The sequence below is a fragment of the Epinephelus fuscoguttatus genome, linkage group LG20, assembly GCF_011397635.1.
Source record: "Epinephelus fuscoguttatus linkage group LG20, E.fuscoguttatus.final_Chr_v1".
Classification (NCBI taxonomy): domain Eukaryota; kingdom Metazoa; phylum Chordata; class Actinopteri; order Perciformes; family Serranidae; genus Epinephelus; species Epinephelus fuscoguttatus.
Genome location: NC_064771.1, coordinates 11095617 through 11119943, shown reverse-complemented (window position 1 = coordinate 11119943; position 24327 = coordinate 11095617). Strand labels below are relative to the sequence as shown.

At 40.7% G+C, this 24327-nt stretch overlaps 2 protein-coding genes across 2 annotated transcripts in view; one reads left to right on the top strand and one right to left on the bottom strand.

Moving 5' to 3' along the window:
- Positions 1 to 24327, top strand: part of LOC125880770 (ras-related protein Rab-26) — a 167923-nt gene that overhangs the window by 141357 nt on the left and 2239 nt on the right. The window contains exons 6-8 of the mRNA XM_049563489.1: positions 16385 to 16450; positions 19195 to 19251; positions 19915 to 19991. Coding sequence (XP_049419446.1) covers positions 16385 to 16450; positions 19195 to 19251; positions 19915 to 19991 — 200 coding nt within the window. The remainder of the gene's footprint in view (positions 1 to 16384; positions 16451 to 19194; positions 19252 to 19914; positions 19992 to 24327) is intronic.
- Positions 1299 to 7366, bottom strand: LOC125880768 (uncharacterized). Its single transcript, XM_049563486.1, has 3 exons — positions 7155 to 7366; positions 5304 to 6400; positions 1299 to 2983 (listed from the first exon to the last, which is right to left on the bottom strand). Exon 2 carries the CDS (start codon positions 6342 to 6344, stop codon positions 5319 to 5321), a length of 1026 nt encoding a protein of 341 aa, XP_049419443.1. The 5' UTR covers positions 6345 to 6400; positions 7155 to 7366; the 3' UTR covers positions 1299 to 2983; positions 5304 to 5318.

Here is a 24327-nt window from a genome sequence, read left to right as displayed (position 1 = left end):
GCCTCTTGTGAGTTCCCGAACTTTATGAGAAAGCAATGATAAATCACAGGTGTAACCCCAGAGCTCATCTGATACAGCACATACCACTAAATCTTAGTCCTTATCACAGCTGCCCATGTTTGGCTCTAGGCGGCCGTTTGCTGCATATCATCCCCTTTGTCTCTCCCCCTTATTCGTCTAGGTATGTCATTGGTTGATAAGCTGGACAGAGGCAAGAGACCTTTCTTGTCTCTCTTAAGCTTTCGCTGAAGAATAATGGCGAAATGCCCCCCAAAACAATTAAAACGTAAAAAAAGAAGTTACACCAGCAATTAATTAGAAATAAATAATTGGAAGTGTACTGAAGTGTGCACTGTCTCCATCACCCTTTAAACCGAATTACATACTTTCCAGGAACCTTACCAATTACCCGGTCAGTTCCTTGCTAGGAGAAGAACAGGAAACTTTGTGAGCCGTAAAATGAATTGTTACCCATCGTTTCAGTTTCCTGCAACACTTATTTCTGTCTGATCTTATTAATCCAGGTGTGTCACTGGTTGATATCCTGGACAGAGGCAACAGAAGTTAAACAAGTGTTTGCCTTTGGCTGCTACTTACTGGATTTCAACAGATGTTCTATCATTTAAACATTTCCTCTTGGATCCTCTCACTCGTCCTAATTGCAAATGTGCCCCTGCTGTGGTTGCTGTAAAACACAACATGTGTCTAATGAGCATTACTTGGCATTTGCAAGACTATTGTTTGTAGTTGTAACCAGCATTTCTACAGTGATAACGTAGTTGTGTTTCCCCGTGATTTCCCCTTAAGCAGCTGTTCCTTTGTGATTAGACCTTCTGTAAACTCGAAGCTTTTTGCTGTCTTGAGCCCATTTTTATTTGACTGTCCAGATAAGCAAGATTCTCAGCACTTTCTACCTGTGTGAAGTCCACGTACTATTCCAGTCACATTACAGCCACAAGCAAGATAGATTTTGCTGCTGCACATTGTGAGTGTGTGTGTGCATCTGTCAGGCAAATACACCATTGTACTGCATGAAGCGAGGGCCTGCCGAGCCTGAGCTAGAGCAGAGCAGCAGAAATTTGTCTACTGGAAGAGTGTTGGAGACATCCGACCATGGGAATTGCTGATAAAACAAACAAACAAAAGAAGCAGGTATTCTTCACAAAATTTTTGAAAAAAATAATTCTATTCCTACACTTCTCGGCTTCAATCACCATAGGGCTGTGATCATCTTTTAACAGGTTAAAACTATGAAATATTACAAATAACAACATTCATATATTACGAGAGGCCAAAGCATTGTATTGAAATGGTTTGCTTTATTTGACCAGTAGTTTAAAAGCTTTATTAACAATATTGTATTCAACTAATGTCACTCAAATCATCACACTCTTTTTGCTTTTATTTGACAGTTAGGAAGAGGACTTATATTTGACAAGGGTCCCCCAACTTAAAATATTAACTCAAAAAAACAAAACAAAACATAAAACAAATAAAAAAAACCAACAAAAAAAAACATAAAAAAAGTACAGAAATGTTTAATGTTAGGTTGTAAAGAGTTTATATACTGTCAGCCAATTAATCTATTTATTAATTAATTGAATTAATATCAGTGCTCTTTCCTTTAAGTTAAAATGTTTTAATTTAACGGGCTGTCCTCATTTACTGTTGGTGGTGCCTATACATACAAAAAGTAATGCACTATACACAGTATCATAAGTCAACGTTATTTTAAGCTACATACATATATGTCACGTCACCATGTAATTTTACATAGCCCTATAGATGCCCCGTAGATGCCACACATACTAATATTTTGTTGAGATAAGATATCACACAAACTGTAAGCAAACCTTGTCGTAAGTTATCACTGTAGACTGTACAAATGATGTAGTCACCGTGATGTCAGCCACTGGTTTGTGGACTCACAGTTTGAAGCCTGGACTTTGGCATTTTGACTGTAGACATCTTGGTTTTTTAGTGCCATCACTGAGCATATTTGGACAAAAGATTAAAGCTGACTCATAGACTGGTGCAACGCCTCGCAGAAAGCCTGGCACTCAAGTGACCACGCCCTTAAATATGTGTAACTTTGGGTTTTAATAACATGTAAACAAGTGAGTTATATAAAAATTTCACCCCCTTCACAGTTGTCATGAATGTAGAAATTAGCTACCAAAATGTTTTTTGTTCCAGGGCGTAAATGTGTATTCCAGCTGTCAAGTTAGGCATTTTAACATGGGGGTCTATGGGGACTGACTTGTTCTCTGAGCCAGCCTCAAGTGGCCATTTGAGGAACTGCAGTTTTTGGCACTTCTGCATTAGCTTCATTTTTTAGCCCTGGAGGCTGAGGATACATTGAATTGCACTATAAAGAATATCACCTCTAAAGAATATCATAAGTAGCCTTCTTTCAACAGAGAACATCAGGCAAATTTCATAAACTGTACAAGCAGATACACAACAATACCTTAAAGGGAAATTGAGTGATTTATCGTCTCTATTAGAAACCAGCAGGAACTGCATCATCTGTGGGGTTTGTTCCTCTCTCCACAAGCCACACCACATGCCCTCAAGTAACATTTGCCTGAACTTACACAAAGAGTCATTTAAAAGTTATATTTCTCCAACAGCGACAAGTTTGCCAAATATCTACAGCTGAGTTACAACAGGAATGTATGGCAGAGAGGTGAAATATCAGGCTATGCTGAAGTAATAACAGTCATTTGTGTTGCAGGGCGGTGAGAAAAGTGTGTTTTACACTCCAGAAATAAGACCTTTGAGTACAACATTTCAAATGAGGCAAAAATACCATGATGCCTCATCCCCAGGACATACTGGAGACTGTACTGTAATCTGTAAAACTGTTCCTGGTAGTGGTGGCTTTGGAGGTCAAAGGAGTCTCAGTTTTCCCCTCAGTGTCCTCAGCCAGGGAAGTGCAGAGTGGACCTCTCCCTGTCGCAGCTGGTACCCACACATAGCCCTGCAGAAACACAGAAAATGCTGTTACTATTGACCAACACTGTAACGCCCCATCTCTCCTCTCAGCATATCGTAAAGGAAATCAATCAAAAGCTAATCAGGGTGAAAGGCACTCAGGCATCTGCAATTAGATCTTTTGCAAACATTAAAAACAGTGTTGAGCATCATCTTCAAACGGAACAAATTCCATTCTTATAAACATGTTTTTATTTCTTGTGTAAAGAGGAACACCAACCATTGCCACAGAGGAAGTTACTGGTGTTAGACAATACTTGTGATGATGTCTCAAGGGGTACCTTGGCCTGAGCTAGACGACACATTTCTAACAGAATGCTTTACAGGTGGGTTTTGAAAGATGTGGGTATTTACCAAGCAGGGAGAGTCTTAACCAATAGAAACTTAGAGCTTGATTCAAGCTGGGGACTACAGTAAATCTCAGCCTCTGCTGCATCAGTTGTGACCTTTCTTTGTTTGAATCTGACTCTCACATGTTTTTTTTCTTTCTCTACCTCTGCCTCCTCATTGGACGACAGTTGTCTTCTTCTTTTACAACTGTTGTTTTGAAAACTCAATTTTCCTTCTCGTCTACCCTAATCCTGCCTCTAAACCTAAAGAATTAAAATAATTGAAATGTAATGCTTCAGTAATAATGAACAAAAGAGCAAGCCTTCACAAACGCACGTTCAAGTATGTTAATTATTTCGGTTGATTCCATCACTTTATCACCAACCCCAGCGGCATATGTCTTATACTTGAGCAATTAATATTTCCACTGTACCGTGACGTTTACGTCTTATGTTATGCTTTATGTTTATGTTGAAAATAAATATCTTCCATGAGAATAGTCATGCTCAGCTCTACTAGGTTTACACTTGTTATATCAGCCATGAAAACAGTTTGCATGTCTAATTCTGCCTTTGTATTTGTATTTTGGTCCAGAACAGTGCCACTGTAGTGCAATACCAAGATATATGAGTTAATGATGTCAAAATCTGCACATTTGAGAATTAGGGTTGGGTGCCAAACCTGTACTTTTATGGGTACTGAGTATACACTGTAAAAAACTAATGGACGTAGCTACAATGACATCACTCATTGGTTTGTGGGCTCGTTTTTTGAAGCCTTAAGGTCGGCATTTTGGTCGTCGTCATCTTGGTTTCTTGGAGCCAGAAGTGACCATAGTTGGACGAAAGGCTGGAGCTGTGGTGGAATGAGGGCTAGATCTGACTGAGTAGCTGAGGACACTATTGGCAGACAGCCTGTCACTCAAGCAATAACAATGTTTAAGCATATATTTAATAGAATATAATTATATAAAAAGTCATAGTACAGTTGTGACGAATCTTAAAATTTGCTAAAGAGACCAAAACTGTCTTTTGCACCAGGCTGTTTGGGGCCAACCTCCAGTGGCTGTTCTAGGAACTGCAGTTTGGCAATTCCATGTTGGCTTAATTCGTCAGCCACGGAGGTTGCCACTTGGTACTGACTGAATTGTGTCGGTACTACCAAATAACAATTCATGTTAAAAAAATGCAAGCGTAATTTCAGTGCCTGAGGGTGCATCTGGGGTTGTACAGGAGGCAGAGAATCCTGAAAGCCTCTGAGCTCCACCAGCAATGGTGGTCCGCAAAACAGCTGGTTTCGACTTCACACAGGAGGCAAACGCGCCAGGGAGGTGCCCACGATGCTCTGTGGCTGGCAATTAGCTCTACGGAGCTGCCGGGTTCAGGAAACAGAAGCCGCCAGGGGCAGGGAAGCTGCCCACGAAGCCCTGTGGACTTCCTGGAAAGCTGAAACTATTGTTGCAGTGCCTATCTGCAGCAATAGTTTTAGCATCTGGTGCATTTTGTTTTCTATTTCATTTTATAAAGTGTCACTGCTGTTTGGGATTGTGATTGATTACGTACTGTTCCATATATTGTGTACATTTGTGTCTAAACAGAGAGCAAGAGGCATGAGCAGACACAACAGACAAACACACAGACAGACTTGTAATTAGACTATAGCAGAGGAACAGCATGCTTGTTGACTAGGGTGGAGTATTGAGAGGAAGCGAGAGGGTCTAGGCCTTCAAGGTACTGTGACTGATATAGTTTCAAATGTGAATGGTACCCAACCCTATGGAGAATGTTCCAAAACCCTCTATGTGTCTCTCACTAGTTAACTTTTTCTACGTTATAGTAGTGCAGTTCTATTGTTGGATCATCTCTTTAACTAACCGTAGTTAGAAGTGCAGTGTGTTTTGTAGTTTTGCTGAGGTGTTGGTCCAACATTGTATTTCTTTCACGAGATAATATTTTAAAATTGTCACATATGCTTACCAGTTGTTCTAGCATTCAGGCTGCAGTGGTCTCAGTCTTGTGTGAATGTTTGGGCTTTGGCTTTATGACAGTGCTGTAAATGATTTCCTTATTAGCTGCCACAGGCTTACAGCCTTGGCGTGAATGAGCCATCACTTGTGCTATCTGTCTCGCCATGAAAGTTTTTTCTGGAACAGGCGGTGGTATTTTGCGTGGCTTCGTCATCACGTTCACCTCTTCTTCACTGAAGACATCATCAGACTCATCCAAAAGGGTGAGCGGGCGGAGCTTCACAGCGCAGAGCTCCTCAACTGTCAAAGTAGGTTGAGGGGTTGGCAGGGATCTGAGGAAGGCTGAGGAGTCAGAGTGGCGGCGACGGGATGGTTTGGGAGGTGGTTTGGTTTCAGGAGAGAGACCTGGGTTAGGGGTGTCTGATTGAGAGTTAGGTGCAGAATTAGATTTGGGTTCAGGAGAGATGACAGGGAGTGGAATCTGCAGAGACAGCCTGTTTGTGCGAGCCTGGCGGGAGGTGGAGCTGGACTTTGTACGCAACTTCCAGCCTAGAGGGTCGGGGCCGGTGATGACAGATGTCTGCACAGGAGGAGGAGAGGAGCAGGAAGAAGTGGATGATGAGGCTGAAGAAGAGGATGCTGAGCTAAAGGCCCCCATGGGGGGGCAGGAGTAGCGTTTGCATGAATGATGGGACGCTGCGTGAGGTCGGAGGAGGGATACTTCACGCTGAGGAGGCTGTGGTTCCTTCTTGTTCTTCTTCACAGTAATGACAGGCGAGGTCATACTCTTGCAGAATTCTCCTGACCACCGTCGCTGATGAGAATGTGTGGCTCCGTTAGAGGTGATGACTGCTGAGAAAGGGTGCTCCCTGGGCTCCTGGCTGTGTGTTGTGACATGTCCTGGTCCTTGTCTGTTCTTGCAATTTCTATTCTGTACTCTCACATGATTAGCTTCAGACTCTCTTTTACTCATCTGGCCACACTTAGCATAGCTACCATTGACACGGGCTGGGCTTGAAGTGCTATTAATAGCAACAGAAATTTTTTTCATCTTGCGTGAAGGGGTGGGACCTCAGTGTTTGTCAGGTCTGGTGAGCATAAAAAACACTGTGAAGAAAAACACATTGAAAGTGAGAGGACGGAGGGGAGGGTCAGGATGAGAATGTCGAAAAGAGGAACAGAAGACGCCCATTACAAGTTCTCAAATGAAGTTTCACAGCCAGTACATTTTCACAACAGAGACACTAACTGTTATGTCAACACCCAAAAGTCGTGTGAATGTTTGCAGTAACGTCGATCAACTTAAGACCAGCTCTTTCAATTTGAAAAGGCAATTATGACATTTATATAGCTATACAAATGAATGCTAAACTTCTCTTTAGCTTTTAGCTTAAATGCTAAGCTATTGTAGCTGTAGCATAAATAGGGAAGAGATTTAGCAAATGGACTCAATCATGTACTTGATTAATACAGCTTTATAATATCCTTAAGCTTGCTAACGTTAGATAGCATTAGCACACGTAAGCTGAGCATACCAGACCAAGTACGGCTGTAGCAACATAACCCCTGAGCGTATTGCATTTTATTACCTATGAATTTAGTGTTTCAGTGATAAGAGAAAGATTGTGCTATTTCTTCTGTCAAAAATGACATAGTAATACATTTAAATAAAGAAACACTTTTACCGTGTTGCACCATACACATGCTAGCTAAATAACTAAACATAAAATGGTCTGAAAACAGTTTTTAACAGAAAGTTTAACACTTAACAACTTGATAACCCAAAGACTTAAGAATGAACACTGACATGTTTTTAATTTAAAAACCAGTGTCCAAAATGCGAATGCAAAATATTGTTTACCTGCAGAGCTGTGTTGATTCTAGGTCTCATCCAATCTGGACTCATCTCTTTATCACATCTCATTCTTAATACCACTCTCTCTGTTTCCCCACCCAGCGACCTACTCACTTTTGACCACAACTTCCTCAAACTAACGCCCAGGAACCCACAGAGTCCACACACACGCGCGCGCGCGCACACACACACACAAACACACACACACACACACACACACACACACACACACACACACAGTTGATTAACGGCCGTTTTCATAATAGTGTGAAGCAAGAACAGTATGGGAAAGTAGATATTTGTTCATGGAAAACACTTCTGTGAAAATCCAAAGACTTAAACAGGTCTATGGCCTACTACCCTTGTAGTGTGTGTTTTTCTCTGCCCTGTCATTACCTGATATGAAAAGTGATGATTTAACCTATAGTCAGTTTACTAATCGGTCAGTTCATCAAATTATAAAAGAACATATTTTCCCAGTTCACCCTGTCATTGATCAAGGACACATTTAGCCTCGGAGTGAAACCTGTCCACAGTGAGGTCTGAGTAATTACAACATTGTGTCTTTGAAGAAACTTTGCTGTTGAAATTTGAGTTTCTTTTTCAACAGTATGTTTTCTGTGAGTGGCACAAATGAAATCCAAATCTTTTCTATTTGTTTTTGTGAGATAGCAAAAGTGTAGCACCTAAAGCATACACATGTCTAGCTGATTCTGCGCATGTGCAGCCAAATAAAAAGTCAGGGATATTTCAACCTTTGGTGGCAAATTATGGCAAGAGACTATCCACAGCTAATAAGTAAACAGAGTGCTTTGACATTTTGACCTCTGTAACAAAGAATTTCATCCCTCCCGAATCACATGAAGGCACCGCCCAGCTGCAGAAAGATGTCATTTTTGCAGCCACGCTTCACTGCTGCTTGGTGTGTTTTTAGAGTAATGACATTTTGGATGCTTGATTAGGTGCAGTAATGATGCGTTACATTGAGACTGCCTCCTCATCATGGTGCCTTAAATCTAGTGCTACCTACTCACAAATAACCCAATTACAGCCCTTTTTTTTTAAGGTACACCATAATAATACACTTTCTGCTTCCTTTAGATGCAGGGGAAAACATTTTAGCATCACCAGCAATGTGGCTCTAGGGATTGCAATGTCACTTACATAGTGGTAGGGTTGCCATCTGTCATGTGTAATACGGGATTGTCCTGTATTGAAAAATAAAATGTACCATCCCTTACTGAATCAATGCGGGCGCAATTTGTCCTGTATTTCTGTGCACACCCTGCTGCTGTTTTCACATGCTTGGAATGATGTGAACGATAGGCTGTCAAACCAAAAGAGTTTCATGAGACATAGTGGATTCATATTAAATCAGAATTTGCAGAATAGGATGACACATAATGACAGGTCTGTCACTCAGCATCATTGTTGCCTTGTTTATGGAGACTCTGATGTGCAGGACCACTGTTAGCATGCTCACTGACCCGCTGAATGACTGCTGCATGATAAAATTATGCGAGGGTCGGTGTTAAAGCACAAAGTTTATGGATTTATAAATCTCTCATGTGTGTCTGGTTCTGTTTTACATAGTCATTGTGGAGCTGGACATGCATGAGCCTTGTTTCCACTCCCACTGTGAGATATGAATTGATGCAGAGGCACCCTAAAATTTGTTTGCTTATCAATATGTGTGCACGCTTTACCACGCATTACAACTGCCACTTAAGGGACAGTCTGTCATTACACAGAACAGCTGTAATTACACGCAGCCATTACTCACAGCTGAGGCTATTATCAGCACCTGTACCACTATCACGTGTATGTGTGAACCATCTTCGCTATGATATTCTAATCATCATTATTACACGTAAGACAAATTATTGACGATTAATTTACAGCTGTCTAAGGTCCTGAACTGAAACTCCTTTTGAATGGACTTGCAGTATATTTTGTCCCGACATTCATGGTTCCCAGAGGATTAATCCCAATTACTCTGGTGATCCTCTCACTTTTCCTCAAGTGCTACCAACAGCTCAAATATTTCACTCACTCAGTAAAAAACGTCAACATCATCTGGACAGATTGGCACAGAATTTAACACAGACATTCATGGTGCCCAGATGATATTCCCTGATTACTTTAGAGATGCCTGTGGCATCACCATTAGGTTGTGGATTTGAGCCAACTGTCTTAACAACTGGGGTGAATTGCCCGGAAACTTCGTACAGACATTTGTTTTGTTAAGTGCTAATTAGCAAATGTTAGCATCTACAGTGACTGTGTGTTGGGCTCTTTGTGCTGCCCAAACATGAGTGACCAACTGTCTCTGAACGCATCATGTATAGACACAGAGGGAGGACTGAAGCTGCTCTTCTGCTAATGTGTTTTGCTATAAAGTCTGTGCAGGGAGCAAGGAGAATGTAACTGCACTCTCCAATTGGAAAATGTTAAAGTGTCATCTTGTTTTCAAAGATGAAAGCAAAGCCATCATTCTGACCTAAAGCTGCTATTTGACGGATTTAAAAATGTCTGTGCTATTTTCATCAGGATTATCTAATTTTCCCAAAAATGTATGCCATGAGAACATTTTGAAAGATAAGGGGCCATAAGTGCTGTACTGATGACAAAATGGCTGTTGGTTCACTTTATATATTCTGTTCAGCCAATCTGAAATTTAAAACTGAAAATGCAAAATGAATCTTCTCTTTTAATTTTATGAATTTGCAGCCCACCCTCGTGGCATTACTTCTTGAGAACTTCTTTTTTAAAACTTTTTTAAATCAGTGGCAGCAAAGTTGATTTTTTGACTTCTGGGGCATTTTGAGATATGTTAGAAGCTTACAACTAATTTACACTCTCCTCTTCAGAAAGTTCAGAAAGCTGTAGCAACTATGCAAATTAGGATGCATCATTTTCTGGTGACTTCTGGTGACCGCTGCAAACACTGTCGATAATTGGTTCGATAGAACTTTTTTCTTAGCACTCCCTCTCAGTTGTTTGGATAATGGCTAAAAATAAGCACCGAGCCAAGTGATAATGTGACTCTGCAGTTGGCCCTTTCAGCCCACATCCATGACTTTCGGCTTCTCTCGTCTGTCCGCCTTTGTACAAAACGTGGTTGTCAAGGTCAGTGTCAACTGAAAGCTGCACCAAAGCTGTAAACCTGACTGCATGTCACAAACTATCACATGTGGACCAACACATACACGTGTCCTCTTCGCATGCTCCCACGTACCGTACGACTTCTAACGCTCAATGTCGACAGCGAGCCTTTTGAAGTTTGATCACTTTGAGCGCAGAAGCTGCGTTCCTGCTTTCACTTCCTCCTAATCCACCCACAGGCCGCCGAGATCTTTCAAGGCTGTGTGAGTAATTGGCAGGTTCGCATGTTGTCGAGAGTTGGGGCTGCTAGGTGAGGGCTCGGTACATTAATCTCTGTGTAATGAAACCCCCGGGGAGGGTGCGCAGAATACTGTAAACCTGTAGACAAGAGGGGGATTACCGCTGATCCGAGCGGTATTCGTCTGATGATACACTCACAAAGAGATGGAGGAAGGCGGGAGGAAATGTGTGTACTGTAAAGTGTGTGTGTGTGTGTGTGTGTGTGTGTGTGTGTGTGAGTGAGAGAGACCTGACCTTTCTCTCACTGTTTCAATTGTTAGCAATAAAATTTTTCTTTTCCTACGGCCAGTCAGAATCGATCAATATGTGCTTATTGATGTTTGACATGTTAACAGCAGCTGTGTGCCCAACTGGCCGTCTCTACTTATCTTATGTTTTGGGGTTATATTTCCTCTGTACATCACATTACTGTTAAAACTTGTGCTGAGGGTTTAGAGAATGTCTTTCTGTTTTCTGCTCAGAGTAATGCAGAAAGAGCAGTAATATCAATGCAGTACATATCATGGAACATTTAAGCAGCAAAACTAAAAGCTCTAGTCACAAACTTAGTCATAAAGCTTTTGAAATAATCAATAACGTTACGCTGCTCCTCATGTGTAAATGTGCAGTGTCTCTCTTAATGGGTAGTTGGACAGCAGCTCTGCTCTGGTCTCTGCTATGTTCACATTTACAAAATGGAACAAATATTTTCCCCATTAATGATGTATTATTATTTTAAATTATTTAAAAAATTGAGATAGTAGTACTAGTACTTTTACACTATGGAGTACTTCATTCGATACCCATCATGTGAATGGAAGCATTTAGTGCCATAAGATGCCACCAGATGCCCAGATATGTGGTATAGCCATACTTTCGAACAGCAGCTTGACATTATGACCTGCCAGCTTTGTCAAATGCACCATACTCTACTTCAGCACACCACAGACTGTACAGGTGGTAGCTGCTGCGGTAGTGGGCCAATCACATGTTTCAATAAACTGAAGAATGCTTGCTGTGATTGGCTCTGGGCAAAGCAAATAGTAATTCTTCTCTAGATCTGGGTACTAAAAAGGATCAAATGCAATTACAGTTTGATTGGAAATGTACTTATTGGCACTGGGTTATTTCAGTTGATACCTTAAATGTGTAGACTGTTGATACCAAGCCCGACTGTAGAAGGAAGGGAAATTGTTAATAATGGAAAAAATACGAGGTCTAAAGTAATACAACATTTCAGAAATCAAGTGAGATGGAGTGAGAGGACCAGGAGGATGATTTCAAATATTTTTTTTATCTGACAGTGACAGAGAGTTTTGTTCACAATGGGAGAGCACAGAGACTGTGTCAGCAGAGATCTACTGTATATCTCTGTGGTAAATGGAGAGATTTGAAGCCTGATCCCTCAGGTTTGCCAGCAAAATGACAAAAGGATCTCTTTGGAAGTTTTTGGAAGGAATCAGAGATCCAAGTAAAACAGCTAGTCACACTCTTAGGATTTGGACGATTCCTGGAAGTGGAAGTGTATTTAATGAAGGTACGATTTAAAGCTCTCTATATGTATTTCAACCCTATCCCAAACTTTAAAGGGACAGTTCGTCTATAAATCATAAATATATATTGCAAAACATACTGCAACAATAGCTAGCTCACTCAAAACCACTGAGACCACACTGTCACAAGCACGAGCCTCTCATCCATGAGTAGATGCACACTTCCTTCTGTGCGGTGATACAGTTGGCAGTTGTAGTTCCGTAAAACAGAAAATTGTTCCTACATGAAACTGCTCACAACAACATCTGTAAATCATCTTGAGTAACGAGGTCATGATTTCTGAAATGAGACATTGCTGTTGAGTTTTTCAAATGTATTTATTTATGGCGCTTTGAGCACCACAAGCCGAGTGCCATCTAATTCCACTGTATTCAAGAGATGGCAGACATCTCTACGGCCGATATCTCCAATACCCAGCAGCTCATACCGACAATCTAGATTCATAAATAGTGCTAAGGGTGAGAGAAAAAAATATGTATTTTTGATTTTGGGGTGGACTGTCCCTTTAAGACTGCTAGAAAAATGCCTGATTACATGGTTAAAACTTACAGTAATGACTTGTCCGCATCATCCATTGCTGCTACTACCTGCATCGGTTTGTGAAGTTAGAGACTTTAATGGCTTTAAGATATCAGAGCCCGTACATTTTTTTTTTTTAATTCATTGTTGTTGTCACTTCACTCCACTGATTTAGCTAAATTATCAGTGACAGGACCTCTACCTACTTGTCATTTACATCATAAGCCCAGTTCTACTCCCTGTTTTTCAAATTGTGTGTACCAGCCTTAATAATCTAATATAACCTTTTGTTTAAAGAAGTTAAGTGATAGCATGAAGGGTAAAAAAGTGAACTTCACATTCCCATGTGAAAACTCATGTGTCTATAAAGCAAACACAGCTGAATAGAATGTCAAGTGTGACTTTCTTACAAAGACGGTTAAGTGATCTCAAGGAAAAACAGCCAAAAAAAAGTTTGATACATTTTTGTGAAGGACAACTTTTTGCCACATTCACAATAATGAAATGATGAACCTGATGAAAACAGGCCCATTGTGCTCTGTCAAAACAGCTCAACCATCCTGTTCTCCTCTCTCAAACAACAGAGGTACTCTAACACAACCTTGAACCTTGCAACTTCACTGTTGCATAAGCTCTCCATTTCATTACACTTACCTCCATCTTCCACTTCCTCTTATCCAGGCTTAGTAGCTGAATCTCCATCCTAAGTGATATCCTGTGAACAAAAAAATTAGGCCGGCTGGAATGTTAATACAAATCCTGTCATCCTCTGCGGCTCATTATTTAGTATCTTCACTATCTGAAAATCCCTTTTACTGCCAAAAAAATGACAACTTTTCAGGGTTTTAATGTATAACGGGTAAGTGTAAAATTGAATTTAGATTTAATCACACACACACACACACACACACACACACACACACACACACACACACACACACACAATACAGTATCTGCTCTGAGAATGTTAAGGGACAGTAATTACCATAACTGAAATTATTTCCATAATCATCGAGGCTAATTTGAAACATGAAAGTAGGGCAGCTACTCGGTGTTAATGTAAATGAGTGTAGCGTGCATTAATAATCATATTTCACTATTGACACATGGTCATTTTCACAAGACAAGGGCACAGTTTTAAACTACATGTTTTCTGTGGGGGATCGGAGCTAAATAAATAAGATGTAAATGCTGTTTCTGGTAGAAACCAAAAGAGTTTTTTTCCCCACATGTACTCAGGCTTTTCACTTTTTGTATTCTTAACTGAATTAAGCAAATTATAACTTTAATGAATTTTATCAGTCTGGTGGAAAGTTTTAGTGTTCATTATAGAGGCTTTTACACTTAGGGCCCTATTTAAATGATCTATAGCACATGGTTGTAGTAGTCGTGGTAATTTGTTTCAGTCCTTGTTAACAACTTTCCAAGAGTAATGCACATAATAAAGAATAAATAACATCAAGGCATTAAATTAAAAGAAATACACAAATAAACAAAATAAAAAGGAAAACAAAGAATTCAGACCGAAAAGGTGTAGGCTGAAGCTAAAGCTTATTTTACCAACCCTTTTTACTCAGCATATTCTCATGAGTTACTCATTGCACAACTGCATTTAGAGCATATCTACTTTTAACTTTAACTTGAATTAAGGCACAAAAGGGTTGCATTTAGTCCCTTATTTAACTGTGTGTGTGTGGTGTGTGTGTGTTTTGGGCATAAGATGAATTCAAACAATGTCATCTCCCATTCCCTTTAAAAGCCAGGTGTGTCTGCACCTGGTGCATTGCTCTTTACATGGCACATTTGGTAAATGGGAGAGGCGAGTAATGCAGTACACATCGTGGAAAATTTCAGCAGCAAAACTAAAAACTTTAGTGATAAACTTGAACAACACTTTGGCTTCTGAAATAATAATAAACAAAATAACGTTACCCTGCTCCTCGTGTGTAAATATGCACAGCCTCTTTCTTAATGGGGAGTCAGACAGTAACTCTGCTCTGGTCTCTGCTATGTTCACATTTACAAAATGGAACAAATATTTTACTTATTGATGATGTATTATTTCACCCACAACCCATCTGTACGTCTCTGTGTGAAACAGTCAGAGTGATCATGGTGAACTCACCTGTGTAGGTGAGTCCCCATCAGGACCAAATATGGAGCGTGAACTGGTAGCTGGAGAGGTGTCAGTTCACCTCCTGAACACCCAACTGCTCGGGGCGCCTGAACAAGGCAGCCCCCTAATCACACCTCATTTTAAGACAATAGATGCCCATGGGTGCACAGATGGGTGCAAGTACTTACACAATGTGGATGCTGGCCTTGAAAATGACAACTGCATTGGTCTGAAACTAGCAATGGAAGTTGCGCTGTGCTGTGTGGCCTAGCACTGGGCGTAAGATAGGGCCCTCAGAGCAGTCGTCAAAATTAACTTTGTGATTTTACACTGTACAATGGTGGAAAGTTATTACTGTGACATCTATTTTATCTTTTGTCCTGATGATCACAAGGTGAGAATACAGCGTTCATGTTACGAAGTAATCTCCCCTGCCAGCTCGTAGCAACGTGGCAGCAAAAGTCCAGCAATGTTCATCTTTTATGCATTGTTTTGTTGGAGCTCTCTGCGTTGGCCCAGCTGCTGCAAAGCAAAAATTGGTCCGAACCCCAGCCTGAAGATGCAGTCAGACCACATTTGGCCAAATGAAACTTACTCGTGTGATGCTGCAAAAAGCAGGCCAGACAGAAAGTAGAGTGGGCAGGGTTGTAAGCATAAACAGTGGGACATAGTGTGGCAAGGGGGCCAAGAACAGCAGTTCAAAAAGTTGAAGAATTGACAGCTTCAACAATATTTGTTAAATCTGTAATAAGCTTATATCAACCAATAGTATCAGATTGATTGCTCATTGTGTAGTAAGTATTGTTTATGCACAATATCTGTCCATCACAGCCGTCCAAAAATGTCACATCTACATCTTGTTCCCATATACACACAGAGCCTGTCGTGACTGTATTAACTTTAGTCAGTGTACTGGAATATTGCCAAGTGCATTTATTTGTTTTTGTTTTCTATGGATGAAATTGAATAAAATATTAGCTGACAGTAAAGACTGACTTGTCCAATACTAGTCTGGACAAGTCTGGAAGACTAGTCTGGAAGGACTGCAAACCCTCTCTTTCTCTGTTTGTTTATTTATGTATTGTTTTTTTCCCCTTGGCTACATTCATCATCTTGTGTAAGAAGGTTTCTTTGCTGCCCAGTGACATTACTTGTCACTGGGCATTTCAAAAGTTTGCATAAAAGTTGTCTGAAAGTGGGATGTAAACACTCTTCTATTTCCATGTGCTGCACGAGTGCTGTAGTAACCCTACGTTGTAAGGCGAGATCTCTGAGGAAAGTGCATATGAGGAGAGTATCAGAGTATCAAAGACCCCCAGAGACATTAAGTGCTTTTTAAGCAAGGCAGGTAACAGAGAGCCGAGAAACTACTGGCCTGTAATTGGAAGAAGATGGATGGATATAGATGCAGGAGGAGGGAAGAAGCATGAATCTAGAGGGAGGTGGGGAGGACAAGATGGACTGCAGCCAGTGAACAATAAATGAATCTTTTGTCTTTCTCCCTCTCTCATTCGCTGTGGATCCATCCATCTCCTCTGTCACCACTATCTATCTCCTATCCCTCCCATGTATCAGGCCGATCTCCTCTCTACTCTCTCCTTTCCCTTCTTTCCTTTCCCGTTTTGGATTTCCTCACCACTCTGTGCTCTTTTTCCATCTCCAGGCATGGCTGACAGAGATCCATGAGTACGCCCAGCAGGACGTGGTCGTCATGCTGCTGGGCAACAAGGTGAGACCTTGTTGCCAACACTGGGAGATGGATGGACAGATGGACTCATAGAGGGAGGGAGGGATCATGGAGGGAGCTGGAGTGTAAGGACGGATTTCCGGATGTCTGGAAGCAGGGGAAGGATGTACTTTATGTGTATTGCAGACTGGATTTTGAAATGTCCCACATGTCTTGGTATAGTCTAATAGTCATCTTAACAGATTGGCCATCTTGTTAGAAAGGTAACAATTAGATCAAAATATCAAAGCTTAACTAATCTATGACATTTCATGTTAACAATGTACCAAATGACTGTGTGATGGAGCAAAGCCCACCCATAGAGAATTATCACCCAGTTCCACTTAGGTCTTTATAGTTTAGCAACTTTAAGTTTTCAATTTTCAACTGCACTGTTTTGGTTTACTCTTCTTGTGCTCATTGACCTCGGTTCCAACCACAGCCATCACCTGACAACCCCACTTCTCCCTCTTGAATAAGCTGTGTGTGATGCGAGACTCTCCCCCTCACCTCTGTCTGCAGGAGACCAAGAGAAAGGCGTTTTTAAAAGTCTGTGTGTGTTCAGCTCTCAGTACTATTGTAGCTTCTAACAGAAGTTTTTTTTTTTTTTTTTACTGTGTCATGTTCACCATCAGCAGTATAACAACTTGCATGAAGTTGCTGCTCGAAAATTCAAGATTTCCTTATTTTGCTGCTTCACAATAAAAGTTTTTACACAACAAAATAACAGGGGACTTTTACTGTGAAGAATCTATAGGAAATTAAATAATGTCTATCACTGAATAAGCAGATCTTTAGTAGCAGTTTCTCTTAAACAAAGACAAATCTACTAAAACAGCAGGGAGGAAGAGTAAAAGCAGAAACAGCCACAGTGAGATGTTGATACAGAGCTGCAGACAAAAGGCTCTTACTGCTCTTAAACTGCCGATATCTCCAACACTCTGCAACTCACACCAAAACAATCTACATTCATAAATAGCACTAAGAGTGAGAGGAAAAATATGTATTTTTGATTTTGGTGTGGAATGTCCCTTTAAGACAACTAGAAAAATGGCCAGAACTTACAGTAATGCTTTGATTCAGTAGAAAATATTGATATATATATGTCATGTATCACCATTCTGCCTTAAAATACAGAGATATGATTTTTTGATCTATATTGTCCAGCCCTAGTGCATACACCAAAGAAGTTGCTGGCTTCCACGTTTACCACTGGGTTATGCAGCCCATTGTGGCCCCACCCACAAGTACCCTCTCATTGACTTTACATCATGCGGTTACATGATGGCTTCTCATTCGGAATTAAATAAATCTGAATGAAATCATTCATAAGTTTTTCCAGGTAAATATTCATTCTGAATGAGAGTTTACACAGAAGATCAGTTTAATCGCCTTTATTGAGGTCCGCGCAAGGTTTGGGGCAGGCAAGGTTTCTGATTGGATATGGGGCGGGGTGGATGTTATGTGTTTATGTTTACTGGAAAAAAAAACACTGTAGTCCTCGTTCCGGATAACAAGATGCTTGACGCCGTTCTTAGTGCCTTTTTCGGGCTTGTTTTGCTTATATTCTTGAAGCAGCAGTACGACAACAGCCTTGTTCTGCTAATGCTTTGTTGAGGAGGAGAAGGGAGGTAGAAGGTCGAAGAAGGGAGATAGAAGACCGTGCTGTGGCGAATGGAAACCGGTTAGTGCAACGAGTCCGACTGCTCTATCTCAGCCCGTTGCTATGCGCGCTATATATGTCATCGTGCCAGAAGGGCAAGGAAACAAGCATGCGCAGAGATACCGGAATGAACTTAAAGAGGAATGAGTGTATACAAGTGTGAGAAATTCTTTCATTCGGAATTAGAAACGGAATATTCCAGCCCCTTACATCGGATTGAATTTTCAATCACATTGGCCATTTTCATTCCGAATTAGGTGTTTACAAGATCACTTTTAATAGGAATGAACTTTCATTCTGAATGAAAAGGGAATTAAACTGTCCATGTAAACCCACTCATTATGAAGACATCACAGATTTTTAAAATGCTTCTCTTGGTAGAAGAAAGGTTTTACCAATATAAAACCTCCATCAAAAATATGATAGAAAAAAATCATAATATAATTATAATTGACCTTATTTGCAGTTCAGCATGTCCTGTTACAGTTTAAGAGTCATCTTTTTTTAATAGTGGTCTATATGGAAAAAGCTTTTGGGGGTGCAGGGGATTTGTTCACTGCAATACAGCAAGTGATCGGAGGAAAAAACAGAACCAAAACAAAACTAAAGGGCTAAAAATGAATGCTGTTGCTCTGACGCTACTGGATGTGGAAATAGGCAATGTTTGCTAACATGTCAGCTGTATCAACTTTAAAAAATTGTAGCCCCTTTTAGTTAATTTTTTTTATGGCTTACAGGCCCTGCTCTCTAAATCTCTCTAACATCTTTTTTCTGTGACATTACAAGACATATCCATGCTTGTATTTTTTTCCAGAGAAGTGGTGGTGATGAAACCAGACCAAAAATTACAAACAATGTTAAAACAGCTGGGAAACAGAAATAACTGGTAACAATGGAAAATAATTATGCATTGAAATGAATGCCAAAGACAGGAAAAGTAGCCTAATGTGGCCCTGCGTTTGTCAAACATGGACAACAAACCGCTGTGAATTCCCTCATTAACCGCTCTCCAGACACTGTGACAGCCAGGGCTTAATGTGAGCGACAGTTTCTAATTTAATATTGTGTGTCCAATGTGCTCCAGGTTGACTCCACACATGACAGGATGGTGAAGCGAGAGGAAGGAGAGAAACTGGCAAAGGTGAGCTTCATGACACACACAAACACACACGTATTCAATTTGACACATGTAACAAGGATAAAAGACAAGCTGTGCTCTGCCCACACAGCCACGTGGACCCCCCCCACCTCCCACCCATGTAGCTGCTGTGTCTTGATTAGTGTGTGTAATTACGTATTCATGGAGGCGCATAATGTTGTTATTGTTTGGAATAAATGACGGGGGCTTGCTAACTTAATTTTCCAGGCCGTTTCGCTCAGATAAGCTCTGAGAGGCGTGTTAGAGTAAATACGAGCAGAAGTGGTAGGGAGCACTGCAGCTGTCAAAGTTGAGACACTCATGGTGAGAATATTGACATGTACACACATACACAGAATGAGATTACGATACCTGGGAGCACCTTTCATCGACTATACACTGTGTTCATTTTCTTTCATACAGGCTACAACAAAGAGGGGAGAAAATTAATATTTGAAAGCCAGAGATCTCAGCACCTTAAAAATTAGTGTTGAATTATTAGTATTGATCAGCAACCCTCTCATCTCTCTCCTGGTACTTTAATCCTCCACTCCTCAACGGAAAATGAATCTTGAACCTAATTTTTCTGTGAGAGACAAGACATACGGGAGTACCAAGTCCAAATCACAAACACTCACACCTAATAACAAATGTTTCTCTGTGCAGGAGTTTGGAGTGCCCTTCATGGAGACAAGTGCTAAATCTGGACTGAATGTGGAGCTGGCCTTCACTGCTGTGGCCAAGTGAGTCACAAACACACAACACCACACCACAGTATGAAGGAACACAGAATACTGAAGCACACAAAGTTTCTAAATATCTAACATCTATGTGATGAGAACTGGAACAGTACTGTTCCCTGTACGTCACTAGCTCTGGTGTTACATGATCCATGGACAAAAAACATTGTGTTAAAGAATATGTTACTTTTTACAGAAGCAGTTGTACAATTCTCCTCTTACAAACATTTGAGCATTAAAGCACGCTCTTTCTGTGTTCAGTACACCCCTATAGTCTTACCTGATTTTGCTCAACCAGTAGCTTATTGTGGCTAATGTAGACCAATATTTGCGAACTTTAGATATTGATATGTAACATTTCTGAGTCAGTATGACAATTCTATACTTTTGCTACTTTTAGCGCACCACAGATAAACATTTCAATGGTTTTATCACGTAAGTAAAACATGAAGTAATCACACCATACCTCACCTCACTCCACATGAAGTGCCCTCTTGGGTGCCCTTCTAGTAAAGAAAATGTGACAAAGTGTTCTCTAGGTTCCCCTAAATTGAGAAAACATGATAAAGGGCCCTCTAGGATGCCCTTCCATTGGAGAAAATGTGTTACATCGCCCTCAAGGGTGCCCTTTAAATAGCGAAATTTAGGGTGCCCTTTCAATGAGAAAGCTTGATGAAGTGTCCTATAGGGTGCCTTTTTAGTGGGGAAAGCGTGATGAAGTGTCCTTTAGGGTGCCCCTCCAGTAAAGAAAGTCTGAAAAAGTGCCCTGTAGGATGCTCGCCCTCAAGGGTGCCCTTTAAATAGCGAAATTTAGGGTGCCCTTTCAATGAGAAAGCTTGATGAAGTGTCCTATTTGGTGCCCTTCCAGTGGAGAAAACATGATAAAGTGCCCTCTAGAGTCCCCTTCCAGTGGAGAAAACATGATAAAGAGCCCTCTAGAGTCCCCTTCCAGTGGAGAAAGCATGATGAAGTGCCCTCTAGAGTCCCCTTCCAGTGGAGAAAGCATGATGAAGTGCCCTCAAGTGTGACCTTTCATTCAGGCTATCCTGTAGAAACCTTTCTGCACACAAGGTGCCCCACTGCATGCAGCTGTTGCTCTTTTTATTTTTTTGCGCCCCTGTCCCTCAGACAGCTTTAGTCCCCCACTGTCTCACCAGACAGGAGATTGTTTCCTGACTGTGCTGTTAGCGTTAGCATTATCTCACAGTAGCTAGCTATAGCCGATAAAATCCAACTGTCATCATTTTAGCAGACAAATCCAATCATGTATTGGAAATAAAAATCCTGCTTTTGTTTACTTCCGTGTTAAATCAAAGAACTATTATCACTGACAGTGTTAGAATGGAAAACTTTACAGGCATAGCAAAAATAAATGAGGATTTGGGAGGAATATTTGCCACCTGTGGTCATTGCTGAGCAAAAGATATCTTGTCTCATTTAAGAATTAGAAGCGAAACTCAGAAGTAATGTGTTATATTACAACAAAATAAACATGACTACATGTTACATTTTTTGGAACTTCTTTTTTTCTGAAGCAGGAGAGTAACTCAAACGGTCTGAGGAATGATCATAATGAAATGAATTGCTGCTGTGGGGAAAAGTTCTTTTTAATAATAAGGATGAAAGCCAACAACCAGAAGGCAACACATTGGATGTGCAGCAGTACAACTTTTTTTTAATCTTTACAACTGCTCTTGGTGAGGACGGAATACCTCTCGTCTTGCAGCATGTATCTGGTAGAAAATACCCAGCTGAGCTATCAGTGCTAAGAGTACAGAACAATGGCTTTATTAGGTGCACAGGGGGACCATTGTAGAGGTCTGATCAGCTGAACTACTGCTGCAGTGTTGCTCTAGCCTTGCGACTTCTGAGCAGGCATTACATTTCTGTGTAAAACCATTTGAAGTCTTTTATATTCAGATTCAAAAGTGCTGCATTGCTAATGGAGGGCAGGCGCGCATGGAGGACTTTTGCAACACCTACCACATACAGTATGATGAAGTTTAAAAGCTGAGAGCAACATAGCCGATGCTCTTATCTTTAAAAAACAAGAGCAGTGTGATAATTAAAGGGGACAGGAGGGTTATTAAGATTTATTTTTTGACGTACATTAGCATTTGTTCCCTACGGCCATGGTATGATAATGGAAAATGTCAGACTTAAATGTTCAATTAGACAAGGACATGCATTACAAATTCAGCTGTTAATATGAGATCAGTATCTCAACAGAAAGTTTGTCTTGACAGCAACACAAAATAGCTCTGCCTGTCTTTTGTTTCTTAATAATGAGGATGCTATTTTCACTGTGTCTCACTTAAATGTGTAGTGTCGGACAGTTTGTGTGGGAGTAGTTTTACATTTATAGCCTCGTTATGGTAACAGGCTGGCATTGTGGGGTGTTGCCAGGAATAGCATGACAGTCTGGCACACAGCACCATGCAGATACAGAATCTGAGACCAGCTCCTTTTTTGTTGCTGTCTTCCAGTTCATGTTAACACCTTTTCAGTTTTTACTTTTCTCTTTCTCTGTTCCCTTTCTGTTTTTTTTTTTTTTTGCTTATTCCAAACTTCTCCACCACCTCTCATCTGTCACACTTACACCCTGTCACGTTTTGGTTCATTTCACTTTGAGAGTGCTTAATTTGCATAAAACATGCAACTGCTCGAAGTAAGAGCAACTTAAAAACAGGTAAAAACATGAGTCACATAGAAATTGTGATAAATACAGTATGACACCCTTTCTTTCTCCTTACGTCACTTAAAATGAAAAGTTCTATGAGGCCTCCTGGCTGTGGCTTCATATTTAATAGACGGATATGAAAGTGGTTTGGATCTTGTCATCTTATCTTAGCTGATCTTTGGACAAGAAGGTCAACGACTGTATCTCCTAAAATGCCAAACTATAACTTTTAAGTGGAAAGAAAATATGTATATGTCTGGCTATATCATAAATGTATGTATATTTCGAATTTCACATTTAGTCAGTTAGTTTTGGGGTTTTTTTTGTTTGTTTTTGTGGCTGCACCATTTAATTGAATAGAATTCCCTAGACATATTTTGTATAATTTTATACAACTTTCACCAAATTTAGATTTTTGTACCTTTGGCAACTTTGAATTTTGGGCCTAGTGGCCAGTCTATGGGGTTGTATGACTCACATTGAATGGTGCAGGGATGGCTATTGTATGTATACCAGCCCAGAAGTTAACATTGCCCTGGTTCCCTTGACAAAAACTCAATGGGATCTCTCCACTGAATTTTGAATTATTGTGGAAAATTAACTTTGTGGCAGATTTTTGAAGCCTGTATCCAACTGCCTGGAGTAAAACGCTAACCTTAGGCCATAAATGAACTACATCACATTTGCATGATCCCAGTATCACCACTGCAACAAGGCTGTAAAGCTGTGTTAAGTGGGATGACGTTCTGGAGTCTTACTGTCTTCTGCTGGCAACCCCCCTTTTTAAGACAGCATTTACTGACGTATTTTGTGTTTTGAAATAAAATGTGAGAGTCTCTTAAGCTTGTGTTAACCACAGACCTTATTGCAGGCCTCTAACCAAAAACCCATTCAAAAAACCATTGACTTTGAGATGAGGGAACCAGAAGTTCAAAAATGCAAACTCATTCCTGCACCACTCTTACAGGGGCTGGACACATGCCGCTTCTTTAACTGCCTGGAAAACGCAAGGTCAGACGCTGGGTGCTACTCTTGTGTCTTTCCTGTGCCAGCTTTCAAGAGCGCAGTGGCAGGTTGCATTTTAAGGTTGCTAAACAACCTTAACAAGCACCGTATCATAGCCTATTTACCTGAAATCCTAAGTGCAAAGCTGATCTTCTTCCAGGCACTGTTTCTGTGTAGGCCTAGTATTTGTGGGACAGATGTAAAGCTCTGGCAGCCCTGCAATAAAATAATCAACTTCTCCATATTTATCAGCGACCGATATTTACAGATGAAAATGTCTGTCGGCTGTGATTTGTTGGTCCTCGTCACGTGACATGTGGTGTGCACTGCTGCGTTCCAAAATTTGAACTCAGTTTCTCAGGCTGCAGCCGTGGCACAGTGAAAAGTAGCTGCTTGCGAACACATATGCGCTATGTCTGTCTCACTCTGACGTTTGACCACGCCTGACATGCGTCTACATTAAAGACAATGAATTTTAGGCACAAAAAACGCAGCATGTGCACAGCCCCTTAAGGCAAACATCCAGGGTAGAGCTGTATTTCATATTTGGAACTTTTTTCATATGTCATGAAACACTTAGCAACTTGTCAAACAATTAAACAATTACTGAGTCACTTCTTTGAAGCCAGTGGCAGGACAGCAACACCTATACAA